Source organism: Oncorhynchus masou, chromosome 1 (genome assembly GCF_036934945.1).
Source record: "Oncorhynchus masou masou isolate Uvic2021 chromosome 1, UVic_Omas_1.1, whole genome shotgun sequence".
Classification (NCBI taxonomy): domain Eukaryota; kingdom Metazoa; phylum Chordata; class Actinopteri; order Salmoniformes; family Salmonidae; genus Oncorhynchus; species Oncorhynchus masou.
Window position 1 is genome coordinate 22,217,524 of NC_088212.1, and position 14,541 is coordinate 22,232,064.

A 14,541-nucleotide genomic window follows, 5' to 3' on the forward strand; every position below is an offset into this window, starting at 1 on the left:
AGCTCACTTCCCGCCAGAATTTTCACATCAGACCTGGGTTTCTAACTGGAAACCCTCTAACCGCTAGGCTTTCATACAGTTGAGTGCCCACTGAACAGACCCCATAACCCCTAGAACTATTCAGAAGAAGAAAACAATAGAATGTCTATTGTAAAAAACAAATGTACAGTGCTAGTATGGATGAAATAGACAAGTATTTTATTAACATGATATTATGACCATTCACTACTGTAGCACATTTACTTTCAATGTTTTGGCACCAGTAATAGTATACCATATTATATTACAGTGTGCATTGATACTTCATTTGTAGTCACAGCCATTCTTACCAAAATGACATACTTTTCTCCACCTTTCTAATATGTTTCAGTAAAAACATTTAGTTATTTCAGAAGAAAAACATGACAAATAATACCAACAGGACATTTGTGCACACTTAAAAATGTATACCCCCATGGTACAAAGAGAACATTAAATCAGTAAAGTCTCTAATTATCAATATGGGCCAAATTCTAACTTACATGCATATAGCCTTAATTGTTCTCACATTTGAAAATGTTGTAAACTGTTCTTGTACTTTTACCCCCAAAAATACATAAAACATAATGAAATGCATGCATTGTAAGTTGAATTGACAAATATTTCTGGAGCACACATATTTTGTAAATCTTCAAGTGTGATGTGACCTAAACTACTCCAGCAATTTTTTTGTTGGTAAAAGTACCCTTAAAAAAGGGGGCTTAAGAGGTCCAGCATTCATTCAGGATGCCCAAAAGGCCAATGGCTCAGAATGCAAGGCCCACTATTAAGTCTGAGCGTATCAAATAGGCATAAATCAGCCACAACCATTTATACCTTTTCAAGTCACAGAATGAGATAATCTAGCGCCAAGGACCATCCGGATAGGACTACCCAGAAAACTATTGACCACAAAGTATCGTGAGACGCTGTCGTTGATGTTATATTTGGGGTTGGCATTAAGTTAGTCTATTGTAGCTTAATTATTCTGGAGTCCCTTTGAATTGTGTCTGGATCTGCTCCAGAGTTTTGCCTTTGGTCTCCGGGACGAAGAGGATGGTGAAGACTATGTTGAGCGCACAACACCCAGAAAACAGCCAGAAGGTCCCAGCATTGGTTAGAAGGTCCTGAAATAAATTCATCATGGATTGTTATTACAATTCCCAAATTCATCCTTACAGTTACCAGTATTACCTCAGACATCTTAGCTGATCCTGTAAACTGTGTTTTGTCTTGACTTGGACACTGCACTAAACTACCTTGCTCGACGCGTTTAGTATCTAAATATATACATAGCAATTTGTGTGTATCTGTAATAAAACATGTTGAAGACATTTGTCTCTATTAGGCTAAGAACATGCAAACCCATAACTGCAAAATGGCTTCCTGCCAAGCCCTCTGCCTGCAAAACATCCCTTTATCCCCCTCATCTGCCACACAATGCCACAAATCAGCGCCAGCTCACCATCATGTCCTGGAAGGTCTTGGTGATGATGAAGGCAGAGCCCCAGTTGGTGAGGACACAAACAGAGCTGGCAAACCCCTTTACTCGCGAAGGAAAGATCTCAGACATCACCAGCCAGGGGATAGGACCCCAACCAAGAGAAAAACCTGAACGGACAACAGGTTATGCCGATGAGAAAACATATCACAAGGCAAAACGTCAGATCTGAACTTATACTCATTTATATTTTATGGTTAATAGTCATTTCAATATTATAGCCAAAAGACATGGAACTACTAATAGGTGACTAAACCCACTATACTCTAAAAACATTACTAAACACTCCTACAGTGCATTTGAAAAGTATTCAAAACCCTCAACTTTTCCCAGATTGTTACTCTACAGCCTGATTCTCTCATTAACACAGGAGTGAGTTACGAGGACAAGGCTGGAGATCACTCTGTCATGCTGATTGAGTTCAAATAACTGACTGGAAGCTTCAAAAGGAGGGTGGTGCTTGGAATCATTGTTCTTCCTCTGTCAATCATGGTTACCTGCAAGGAAACGTGCAGTCATCATTGCTTTACAGGCAAGGATATTGCTGCCAGTAAGATTACACCTAAATCAACCATTTATTGGATCATCAAGAACTTCAAGGAGAGCGGTTAAATTGTTGTGAAGAAGGCTTCAGGGCGCCCAAGAAAGTCCAGCAAGCGCCAGGACCGTCTCCTAAAGTTGATTCAGCTGCGGGATCGGGGCACCACCAGTACAAAGCTTGCTCAGGAATGGCAGCAGGCAGGTGTGAGTGCATCTGCACGCACAGCAAGGCAAAGACTGACACCAGGCCATCCTCAAGAAGGGCAGCAAAGAAGCCACTGAGGAAAAACAGACAGACTGATATTCTACAAAAAGGTACAGGGATTGGACTGCTGAGAACTGTTGTAAAGTCCCCTTTCCGATTGTTTGGGGAATCCGGAAAAAGATGACAAGTTGAGCACTACCATCAGTCCTGTGTCATGCCAACAGTAAAACATCCTGAGACCATTCATGTGTGGGGTTGCTTCTCAGCCAAGGGAGTGGGTTCACTCACAATTTTGCCTAAGAATACAGCCATGAATAAAGAATGGTACCAACACATCCTCCGAGAGCAACTTCTCCCAACCATCCAGGAACAGTTTGGTGATAAACAATGCCTTTTCCAGCATGATGGAGCACCTTGCCATAAAGCAAAAGTGATAACTAAGTGGCTCAGGGAACAAAACATTGATATTTTGGGTCCATGGCCAGGAAACTCCCCAGACCTTAATCCCATTGAGAATTTGTGGTCAATCCTGAAGAGGCAGGTGAACAAACAAAAACTCAAATTCGGACAAACTCCAAGCATTGATTATGCAAGAATGAGCTGCCATCAGTCAGAAGGTAGCCCAGAAGTTAATTGACAGCATGCCAGGGATTGCAGAGGTCTTGAAAAAGAAGGGTCAACACTGCAAATATTGACTCTTTGCATCAACTTCATGTAATTGTCAATAAAAGCCTTTGACACGTATGAAATGCTTGTAATTATACTTATTCCATAGTAACATCTGACAAAAATATCTAAAGACGCTGAAGCAGCAAACTTTGAAAATTAATATTTGTCATTCTTTCAACTTTTGGTCCACGACTGTACAGTATATACATAGATGAGTAATGCAAAATATGTAAACATTAAAGTGACCGGTGTTCCGTTTATTAAAGTGGCCAGTGATGAAGTCTAAGGCATTAGCCTCTGATGTGCTAGTGATGGCTATTTAAAAGTCTGATGGCCTTGAGATTGAAACAACTGTCTGTCGGTCGGTCCCAGCATGGATGCACCTGTACTGACCTCGCCTTCTGAATGATAGCGGGGTGAACGGGCAGTGGCTTGGGTGGTTGTTGTCCTTGATGATCTTTTTGGCCCTCCTGTGACATCAGGTGCTGTAGGAGTCCTGGAGGGCAGGTAGTTTGCCCCTGGTGATGCGTTGTGCAGACCTCACCACCCTCTGGAGATCCCTGTGGTTGCAGACAGTGCAGTTCCTGTACCAAGCGGCGATACAGCCCGACAGGATGCTCTCAATTGTGCATCTGTAAAAGTTTGAGGGTGCCAAGCCAAGTTTCAGCCTCCTGAGGTTGAGGAGAGGAGAGCCAACAGTCGTTGGTAGCAGGCCGTGTCGGTGGCACCGTGTTATCCTCAAAGCGGCCGAAGAAGGTGTTTAGCTTGTCCGGAAGCAAGACGTCAGTGTCAACGAGTCTTCTTGGGTATGACGCTACAAGCGTGTCACCCCTATATTTGGTGAGTTTCTCCCATTCTTCTCTGCAGATCCTCTCAAGTGCTGTCAGGTTGGATGGGGATAAATAAAAGTACCACAGGGAAGTGTTAAAGTTATCATTTTTATCCAATCAAGGAGCTTGATCTTAATTTATATCACGTATTAATGAGAATCTACAAAAACTATTATTTATTAGCTGCACAGCTATTTTCAGGTCTCTCCAGAAATGTTTGATCGTGTTCAAGTCCGAGCCACTCAAGAACATTGAGACCTGTCACCTCCATGACCAAGGCCCTTCTCCCCCGATTGCTCATTTTGGCCGGGTGGACCGCTCTAGAAGAGTCTTGGTAGTTCCAAACTTCTTCCATTTAAGAGTGATTCAGGCCACTTTTCTTGGGTACCTTCAATTCTGTAGAAATGTTTTGGTACCCTTCCTCCAGATCTGTGCCGCGACACAATCCTACAGCAATTCCTTCAACCTCATGGCTTGGATTTTGCTCCGACATGTACTGTGTCAACGGTGGGACCATACAGACAGTTGTGTGCTTTTCCAAATCATATCCAAACAATTTAATTCACCACAGGCGGACGCCAAATCAAGTTGTAGAAACATCTGAAGGATAATCAATGGAAACAGGATGTACCTGAGCTCAATTTCGAGTCTCACTGCAAAGGGTCTGAATATTTATGTGAATAACGTTGTTTTTTACATAAATGTACAAACATTTTTTTTAATCTGTTTTCGCTTTGTTATTATGGGGTAGTGTATTTGTACATTGATGAGGTATAAAAAAAGTAATACATTTTAGAATAAGGCTGTATGTGGATAAAGGGAAGGGGTCCGAATTCTTTCCAAATGCACTGTACATTGCCAACAATTTGTTTTAAATGTGTTTATTTAGCCAGGATAGTTTGCTGGGCAACAGTTGTCACTGTTTTCTAGATTAGAGAGAGCCCAATCTAAGTGTGGAGCTCACCTGTGATGAAGAAGCCCATGCTAGCCAGTGCGAGCCAGGACAGCCCAACCGCAGGGTTCTCTGCAAGGGGACTCTCTACTAGGCAAAGTCCTGAGGAGTTACCATGGGTTTCACTGGACAACTTGAAGTAGACACCAAAGGCAGCAGTGCTTAGGCACATAGAAACTCCTTGATATATAAAGGGAGGGAGAAATTGACATTTCTTTTCACATTGGTGAACAAGTATAAAGATGGCAGAGTACAGACATGTCATAGTTCTAAAACTATGAGACGCGACATGGCTCAATCTTTTTCTTTTTGAGTTGCTGGTGTCTTTGGAGATTTGGATCATATACTGTGCTAATGCCGATACAAAAAAAAAAAAAAAAAAGAAAGATCCAAAAAGCGTAACAGAGCAATATACAATACAGCAAACGAGGCATTTGTGGTAAGTGCATGGAGGCCTCCATATTTATGCAGGTCCGCCATTGAACAATTATTTTTTGGGAGTTTGGGCCCAGTTTGGGTGAGATAATCTGATGATGTCAAGCTTGACAGCGCCTTATTTCCGCCCCCTACATTTTGAGCGGGATTGCCACAAAGGACTCAATTGATGCATTATAATCAGTGGTGGAGGAAAGTTAAGTATCTGATATTACACAGACACACTTGAGACATATGCACCTGAGAGGATGAGGAGAAGCTTTCTTCCAGCGCGGTCCATGACCAATGCTGCTACTGCAGTGAACACTACCTGGATTGCTGCTACTACCACCGTAGCAACATTGCTGTTCTGAAAAACAAAATCACCATCTGCCATTTAATACATTTAACCCAACTGGTATGTCAATATCCATAGTCTTGATATTATTTAGATCAGATTACAGCTTAGGAATAGTAATGTGTAAAAACAAACAAATTGAACCAATAAATCGACACTGAACAAAAATATAAAACGCAACATGTAACGTGTTGGTCCCATGTTTAATGACCTGAAATAAAAGCTGCCCAAAAAGCTGATCTTAAGTTGTGTGCACAAATGTATTTACATCCCTGTTAATGAGCATTTCTACATTTGCCAAGATAATCCATCCACCTGACAGGTGTGGCATACAAGGAAGCTGATTAAACTGCATGACCATTACACAGGTGCACTTTGTGGGGACAATAAAAGGCCACTTAAATAAGCAGTTCTCACACAACACAATTCCACAAATGTCTCAAGTTTAGGGAGCGTGCAATTGGCATGCTGACTGCAGGAATGTTAATCAACCTGGCGTGTCAGATTTTAAAAAAACAACTTCACAGCAAAAGCTATCCAAGCGTTTATGTAAGGACATCGCTCTCAGCAGACAAAAAAAAAATAATAAAAAAAAATAAAAATCACAAACAGCTCGCAGCAAAGTTGGTCACGAAAGTCAGAAAAGCAATAAAATGAATCTACCTTTGATGATCTTTGGATGTTACACAATAAATGTTCCTTTTGTTCCATAAAGATTATTTTTATATCCGAAATACCTCCATTTGGTTGGCGCATTTTGTTCAGAAATCCACAGGCTCGAGCGGTCACGATGGGGCAGACAAATTCCAAATAGTATCCGTAAAATGTACGTAGAAACATGTCAAAAGTTTCTTTATACTCAACCCTCAGGTTGTTTTTACAATAATTGATAATATTTCAACAGGAGAGAGAAAATGTCTGCTCCAAGCTGTTGCGCATGCAAAACTCTGCTGGCACCCAGCCATCCACTGACGCGATGTGATCCTTCGCTCATTTTTCAGAATAGAAGCCTGAAATTGTGTCTAAAGACAGTTCACACCATGTGGAAGCCATAAGGAATCTGGTTGATATGACTTTAAATGAATGGAGGGAAGGCATGCAATGGAACAGGGAGATTTGTTTCTTTTAGGCAATTCCTTGTTGGATTTTCCTCATGTTTTCACCTGCAATATCAGTTCTGTTATACTCAGACAATATTTTGACAGTTTTGAGAACTTTAGTGTTTTCTATCCTAATCTGACAATTATATGCATATTCTAGATTCTGGGCCTCAGAAATAGGCAGTTTCATTTGGGTACGTTTCTCATCCAAATATCAAAATACTGCCCCCTACACTCAACAGGTTAAACACCATTTCCCATGCTTGTTCAATGAACCATAAATGAACATGCACCTGTGGAACGGTCATTAATTGCCTACAGTCTGTAAGCTGTTAGTGTTATGGTCACAGTTATGAAAACTTAGGACACTAAAAGAGACCTACAGTGGGGCAAAAAAAGTATTTAGTCAGCCACCAATTGTGCAAGTTCTCCCACTTAAAAAGATGAGGCCTGTAATTTTCATCATTGGTACACTTCAACTATGACAGACAAAATGAGGGAAAAAAAAATCCAGAAAATCACATTGTAGGATTTTTAATGAATTTATTTGCATATTATGGTGGAAAATAAGTATTTGGTCACCTACAAACAAGCAAGATTTCTGGCTCTCACAGACCTTCTTTAAGAGGCCCCTCTGTCCTCCACTCATTACCTGTATTAATGGCACCTGTTTTAGATCTTGTTATCAGTATAAAAGACACCTGTCCACAACCTCACAGTCACACTCCAAACTCCACTATGGCCAAGACCAAAGAGCTGTCAAAGGACACCAGAAACAAAATTGTAGACCTGCTCCAGGCTGAGCAGACTGCTTACCTATTGCAGATTCAGCTTGGTTTGAAGAAATCAACAGTGGGACCAATTATTAGGAAATGGAAGACATACAAGACCACTGATAATCTCCCTCGATCTGGGGCTCCACGCAAGATCTCACCCCGTGGGGTCAAAATGATTACAAGAACGGTGAGCAAAAATCCCAGAACCACACGGGGGGACCTATTGAATGACCTGCAGAGAGCTGGGACCAAAGTAACAAAGCCTACCATCAGTAACACTACGCCGCCAGTAACTCAAATCCTGCAGTGCCAGACGTGTCCCCCAGCTGAAGACAGTACATGTCCAGGCCCGTCTGAAGTTTGCTAGAGACCATTTGGATGATCCAGAAGAAGATTGGGAGAATGTCATATGGTCAGATGAAACAGAACTTTTTGGTAAAAACTCAACTCGTCGTGTTTGGAGGACAAAGAATGCTGAGTTGCATCCAAAGAACACCATACCTACTGTGAAGCATGGGGGTGGAAACATCATGCTTTGGGGCTGTTTTTCTGCAAAGGGACCAGGACACCTGATCCGTGTAAAGGAAAGAATGAATGGGGCCATGTATCGTGAGATTAAGTGAAAACCTCCTTCCATCAGCAAGGGCATTGAAGATGAAACGTGGCTGGGTCTTTCAGCATGACAATGATCCCAAACACAACGCCCGGGCAACGAACGAGTGGCTTCGTAAGAAGCATTTCAAGGTCCTGGAGTGGCCTAGCCAGTCTCCAGATCTCAACCCCATAGAACATCTTTGGAGGGAGTTGAAAGTCTGTGTTGCCCAGCAACAGCCCCAAAACATCACTGCTCTAGAGGAGATCTGCATGGAGGAATGGGCCAAAATACCAGCAACAGTGTGTGAAAACCTTATGAAGACTTACAGAAAACGTTTGACCTCTGTCATTGCCAACAAAGGGTATATAACAAAGTATTGAGAAACTTTTGTTATTGACCAAATACTTATTTTCCACCATAATCTGCAAATAAATTAATAAAAAAATCCTACAATGTTATTTTCGGGTTTTTTTTTCTCTCATTGTCTGTCATAGTTGAAGTGTACCTATCATGAAAATTACAGGCCTCTCATCTTTTTAAGTGGGAGAACATGCACAACTGGTGGCTGACTAAATACTTTTTTGCCCCACTTTATATACTGACTCTGAAAAACATCAAAAGAAAGATTCCCAGGGTCCCTGCTCATCTGCGTAAACGTGCTTTAGGCATGCTGCAAGGAGACATGAGGACTGCAAATGTGGCCAGGGCAATAAATTGCAATGTCCGTACTGAGATGCCTAAGACAGCGCTACAAGGATACAGGACAGACAGCTGATAGCCCTCGCAGTGGCAGACCAAGTGTCTGCTCGTGATTTCCTGCAAGTCAGGAATGTCAGTGTTCTGCCATGGCCAGCGAAGAGCCCGGATCTCAATCCCATTGAACACTTCTAGGATCTGTTGGATTGGCGATTGAGGGCTAGGGCCATTCCCTCCAGAGATGTCCAGGAACTTGCAGGTGCTTTTGTGGAAGAGTGGGGTAACATCTCACGGCATGAACTGGCAAATCTGGTGCAGTCCATGAGGAGATGCACTGCAGTGCTGAATGCCGCTGGTGGCCACACCAGAAACTGACTTACGTTTGACCCCCCTTTGTTCAGAGACACATAATTCCATTTCTGTTAGTCACATGTCTATGGAACTTGTTCAGTTTATGTCTCAGGTGTTGAATCTTGTTATGTTCATACAACTATTTACACATGTTAAGTTTGCTGAAAATAAACGCAGTTGACAGTGAGGACGTTTCCTTTTTTGCTGAGTTTATAAAGAGAATCCCTCTCCTATAAACTGCATAAGTAAGTAGCCAGAGAGCATATCAAACTAACGGAACCTTCCCCTTTGGTCAGAATGCATAAAAGGATTGCCAACAGAAATTAAAATTAGACCAGGAAATGTGAGCCGTGAGTTACACGTTTGAAATGGTTGGAACTTTAAACCTCAACACGAGGTGAAGAAAATACTCACTTCCCAGACGAGACTAGAACATTGCCAGGTTGCAGGTGTGAGTGTAAAGTGATCTGAATCCTGAACCCTGAGTCTCGACTTGAGGGGTTGGCGAGAAGCTCATCTTCCAGACAATCACTGTACGCTAGTCACGTCACCCAGTAGGAACCATCGACACAGCTGGCTAGCTAGCTATCTTCCAGAAAGAATAACAGTAGAAAACGGGACAGGGGAGACCCCTTTCGGACAATCAGAGCCATACAGCTTGCCGCTGAAAAGGCCAACAAGACTAAGGAACTCACAAATACATACATAATTTCTTATTCTAAACGGGCGGTGTGCAAACTATATGATTAAGTTCTGAAATGTATCAACGATAAGCATCTTTCTTTCTCTCCCCCTCCATGTTGTGTATCCTGTTAGCTAGTAAATAAACCAATTTGTGTAGTACTGAATCATGAGGCTGTTTTTTTTACCCCCTTTTTCTCCCCAATTTCCATGGTATCCAATTGTTAGTAGCTACTATCTTGTCTCATCGCTACAACTCCCGTACGGGCTCAGGAGAGACGAAGGTTGAAAGTCATGCGTCCTCCGATACACAACCCAAACGCACTGCTTCTTTACACAGCGCGCATCCAACCCCGGAAGCCAGCCACACCAATGTGTCAGAGGAAACACCGTGCACCTAGCAACCTTGGTTAGCGTGCACTGCGCCCAGCCCGCCACAGGAGTCACTGGTGCGCGATGAGACAAGGATATCCCTACCAGCCAAACCCTCCCTAACCCGGACGACGCTATGCCAATTGTGCGTCGCCCCACGGACCTCCCGGTCGCGGTCGGTTACGACAGAGCCTGGGTGCGAACCCAGAGTCTCTCGTGGCACAGCAGTACAGCACCCTTAACCACTGCACCACCCAGGAGGCCCAAAGGCTGTTTTTTTTGCAGATGCATGAGATTACAACTGTTTAGAATGATGATATGAGGTAATAATTAATAACATTACTGTTTATCAATGTAATAGATTTGTCATCTCCTTAATTAGTCTATGGTATCTCTTAATCTCTTCCGTGGTGCCCCAAATTCCTTCTGAGTTAATTGTTAGATGATCATTTTAAATCGGGTAACAATTAAACATAGTTAGTGGATTAAATAAATAAGTCATCAAATTAATGAAAGTAAAGTCACAATGGCCACTGGCAAGCTGGAGAAGTGTGTTCTTCACAGATGAATCCCGGTTCCAATTGTACCGGGCAAATGGCATCATGTGGGCGAGGGGTTTGCTGAAGTCAACGTTGTGAACAGAATGCCCCATGGTGGCGGTGGGGTTATGGTATGGGCATAAGTAAGCTATGTAAGTATGGTATGGGCATAAGTAAGCTAAGCTAATAATCTATGGACAATGAAGACAATTGCATTTTATCAAATGGAGATTTGAATGCACAGAGATAACATAATGAGATCCTGAGGCCGATTGTTGTACCATTCAGCCGCCACCATCACCTCATGTTTCAGCATGATAATGCACAGCCCCACATCGCAAGAATATGTAACAATTCCTGGAAGCTGAAAATGTCAGTTTTAATTGATTTAAAATGACTGATTTCCTTATATGAACTGTAACTCAGTCAATTTTGAAATTGTTGCATTTATAAATGTATTAAAACTGTAATCATAAAAAAAATAGAATAGCTCATTCCAGCAGCCAAAATACCTCAAATAACACTTAACAATTCTTACCTTAAAATGGGCTTCCTCAAAGATAGTCTCAGCATAGAACATGATGGCGTTGATACCGGTGAGCTGTTGGAAGAGCATCAACATGATGCCCACTCCAAGGGGCTTGTATACTCCAGGGTCCTTAAGATCAGCCATCCCCAAACTACCTCCCTGGGTTTAACAAAGCACACAGTCATCACACCCTCTTATTCCCATTAACATGAGTCAGATGTGTTAGCATGCTTCTTTGTTCCTGATTCTCCTCACACTATATCCACTGAACGGATGACAACCGTTTCTCAGCTCTGCCAAGATTCTCTGCTCTGCTTCTATATAATAGTGGGGCTGACCAGAATATACTCACTCAGATACAAAGCCATGCAAGTAAAGACAGAGTTCCTTCAGCTGAAAGTTTTGGATTTTCCCCACATGTTCTTATTGATTTGGTTAAGTGCAACACAGAGGTGACTCAATATTTCACAATCCATACCTTTGTCCCTTGTATTACGCCATTGCACAATGTCTTTTTCAAAGCAAGTCTTATACCTCATGATTATTAGGGAATACACAAAGCTCACCTGGTCGTCAGAAGCATCCTCAATGCGGGCACACTCCCACCCTGCAGGGGCATCTGGCCCCCTCAGAAAGCGCACTGCCTCCTCGGCTTCCCTCCGTTTACCCTGAGACAACAGGAACCTGGGGGTCTCGGGCATGAAACACATGAACACCATCATCATGGTGGGTGGGATGGAGCAGCAGATTGCCAGCCAGCGCCAGTCCAGAAACATCCCTGGGATGTTAGTAGAGTAGGGAATGTGAGAGGACAGTAGTGGGATGACCCTAGTTGGATCCTTCCCAGTGAAAATTAACCACTGACACTCTGGATTCCACATACAGTGGTGTTGATATTATCTAACTCCAGAAGATGAACAATGAAAATCTATAGTGTCCATTATTAGTATCCATCACCCCACTAAATTGAAATATGCATAATTAGAAGAGCATATACAGACAAAATGGGATAATGAAAAGCCTCTGCCTTACAACATTCCTCAGCCAAAGACCGACCATTCCTTCTAAACATAAGACAATAATGAGACAAAACAGCCTACCACGCCTGCAATAGTACTGTCTATTGAGGAAAGTATCTTGAGAAACAAGCATGTCATGTCAGTAACTTGATTAGGCATAGCGGTGGCTTGGGAGGCTGGCACAAATGAGAGCTCTCAGTTAGCAGGGTGGAATCCTGATCATTCCTGGTGATGATGATGATCACATGACATGATGTGTTTATCAAGGTTCGGTTGCCAATACTGATTGGGATTGGAAAACTTTGCGCCACATCATTAAAACATGAACCTCTACCCGTATGACTACTGTTGTAACCTCTGTCAAAGTTGTATAATACAGAGAAATCCTTAGGGACATGGTCAGAAATCCCCTCCGCTGACCAGATACAGTATAAAAAAAAATTAAAGACTTTCTCATGAGATTCAAAACGATAAAGTCATAACATCCAAATACCGCTAACAAACATACACCTACTGTGGCATACCTGCTATATATGCCCCCATGATTCCTGTGACCACCATGAGTTGAACACAGGAGCCCATTGTCCCACGGACACGCTCATGGGCAATCTCTGAGATGTACAGCTAGGGCACAGAGGAAGAGAAAAGTGAAAAACAATTTTCACATAGGAAGAGTATGCAGCATGGCATATCAATATAAATAATTCAAGATTTGAGGTGCTATGTAAAAAAGAACTGTATGATGAAATAAGATCATTAGAATGCAGGCATTCACATAATACACTTATCATGGTCAATTGTAACTCCCTCTGACCTTAAACTGATAGCATAAGAGTAGACATTCCATAGTACTTACCGGCACCACGAGTGACGTAACCCCACTTGCCAGTCCTGTGAGTACCCTCCCAAGATACAGCATCCAGACATTCTGAGCAGCAATGACGATAGTAAAACCAAAGATATAAGGTAGAGAGCAGAACATAAGACTCAGCTTCCTCCCGATCTTGTCCACCATCCAACCGCCGAGTAGACCTCCTATAGCAGCTCCTATCGTCACGATAGACTACAAAACAAAAACAGTCAAATAAGTGGCAAATGTCCACTTTCATCCACTCAGGAATGATTAGGGCCCCAAGTCCCCACCCCCCCAAGAGTGGTGTGGCCCGACCAAATAAAACTCTGGGTCCTTGTTATCGCATGACAAGGATTCAAAGCATATCCTAGTGGGGTTATGAGAGGGGAGAAAAAAAAAACGTCATGGGGCCCAGAATTTATCTTACCCCAAACCACGAAGCCTCGTCATCATCTAGTCGTAATCTTGGGTCAGTGATTGTGCTTAGTTCAGGGATGGCAGGGGAACTGTACCCCAATACAAACCCAAAACTCAAGGGACCAAGGACAGCTGCGAGAGTGGCCAGGAACAGCTTTCCATTCTTCACCTTGCTGTTGAAAGACAGAACAGGTGGGGTTACAAAACAGTATATATTGTAACAATAACATTACATATAAGACTTCATCTAAACAACACGAGACCATGTTTTTAGTAAAGAACAACATATGTGGTATAGGGCCACCAAAGATATTGGGTTAAAACTTTTGTTTCTAACAATCAATAACACAAACTTACTCAAGATATGCGTCCTGTTCCGACCTCACTCCTATGTATTCTCCATCTTCTGTATCAAGCAATCGTCTTGACTCATTTTGGATTTCAATCATGGTTTGTCCTGTTCGCAGTCACTTGACAACCATGAATGTTGAACATGCAGAGCCAGCGACAGATAATTTAGCAAACCTGTGCAAAAAAAATATACGCGAATTGAAAACGACCACCGCGCGTGAGACTAGAACCACCTAATTCAAATCGACAATGATCAAGAAAGAACGAAAATCATAATTATATTACAATTTTTAAAGCAATATATCCGTTTCAATGTTGTCAACTGACCGACCGACCCACCAGCAGATTGTGAAATCTGGTCTTGTGTTTTCATATAATCAGTTGATGCGCACGCTAGCAATTAATTGCAATTTCCGGTTTGGTTTTTCAAAATAAAAGTGCAGCTGTTCCCCAGGACGTAGTTTGTTCGTTTCACAGGGAAGGCGTTCCCTAACGGAAATATGCAAATATCTGCTACAACGCGCCAATAGGATCTCGCAAGCCTGTACATGGCTTTGCCCACATGCTTAATTTGCTGAAACTGTAAACGACACAGATGAACTATTTGGCGTATACCACGGGTATGACAAAACATGTATGTATACTGCTCTAGTTACGTTGGTAACCAGCTTATAATAGCGATAAAGAACCTCATGGGTTTGTGATATATGGCCAATATACCACACTCGTGCCTTATTGCTTAAAAATCCTCTATCTAGCTTTGACAACAGGCACA

At 42.3% G+C, this 14,541-nt stretch overlaps 1 protein-coding gene across 3 annotated transcripts; it reads right to left on the minus strand.

Moving 5' to 3' along the window:
* Window positions 1-181: 181 nt before the first annotated feature.
* LOC135538289 (solute carrier family 2, facilitated glucose transporter member 8-like) lies at window positions 182-14,138 on the minus strand. 3 transcript variants are annotated; one of them, XM_064964233.1, is made up of 10 exons: window positions 13,773-14,137; window positions 13,426-13,588; window positions 13,002-13,208; window positions 12,670-12,769; window positions 11,693-11,904; window positions 11,136-11,285; window positions 5,391-5,499; window positions 4,728-4,895; window positions 1,484-1,629; window positions 182-1,145 (listed from the first exon to the last, which is right to left on the minus strand). In XM_064964233.1, the coding sequence occupies exons 1-10, from the start codon at window positions 13,862-13,864 to the stop codon at window positions 1,002-1,004; spliced, it is 1,491 nt and encodes a 496-aa protein (XP_064820305.1). In that variant the 5' UTR covers window positions 13,865-14,137; the 3' UTR covers window positions 182-1,001. The 3 variants fall into 3 exon arrangements, with proteins under 3 accessions (XP_064820305.1, XP_064820357.1, XP_064820412.1); XM_064964285.1 differs by having other exon boundaries at window positions 13,002-13,073; window positions 13,773-14,134; XM_064964340.1 differs by lacking the exon at window positions 4,728-4,895 and having other exon boundaries at window positions 13,773-14,138.
* Between the last annotated feature and the right edge of the window lie 403 nt (window positions 14,139-14,541).

Coding starts and splice junctions, on each gene's coding strand:
- LOC135538289 (XM_064964233.1), bottom strand. CDS start 13,864: ATGATTGAAATCCAAAATGAGTCAAGACGATTGCTTGATACAGAAGAT. Junction 12,770..13,001: donor TTACGTCACTCGTGGTGCCG/GTAAGTACTATG, acceptor TCTGTGCCCTAG/CTGTACATCTCAGAGATTGC. Junction 4,896..5,390: donor GCTTCTCCTCATCCTCTCAG/GTGCATATGTCT, acceptor TTATATATCAAG/GAGTTTCTATGTGCCTAAGC.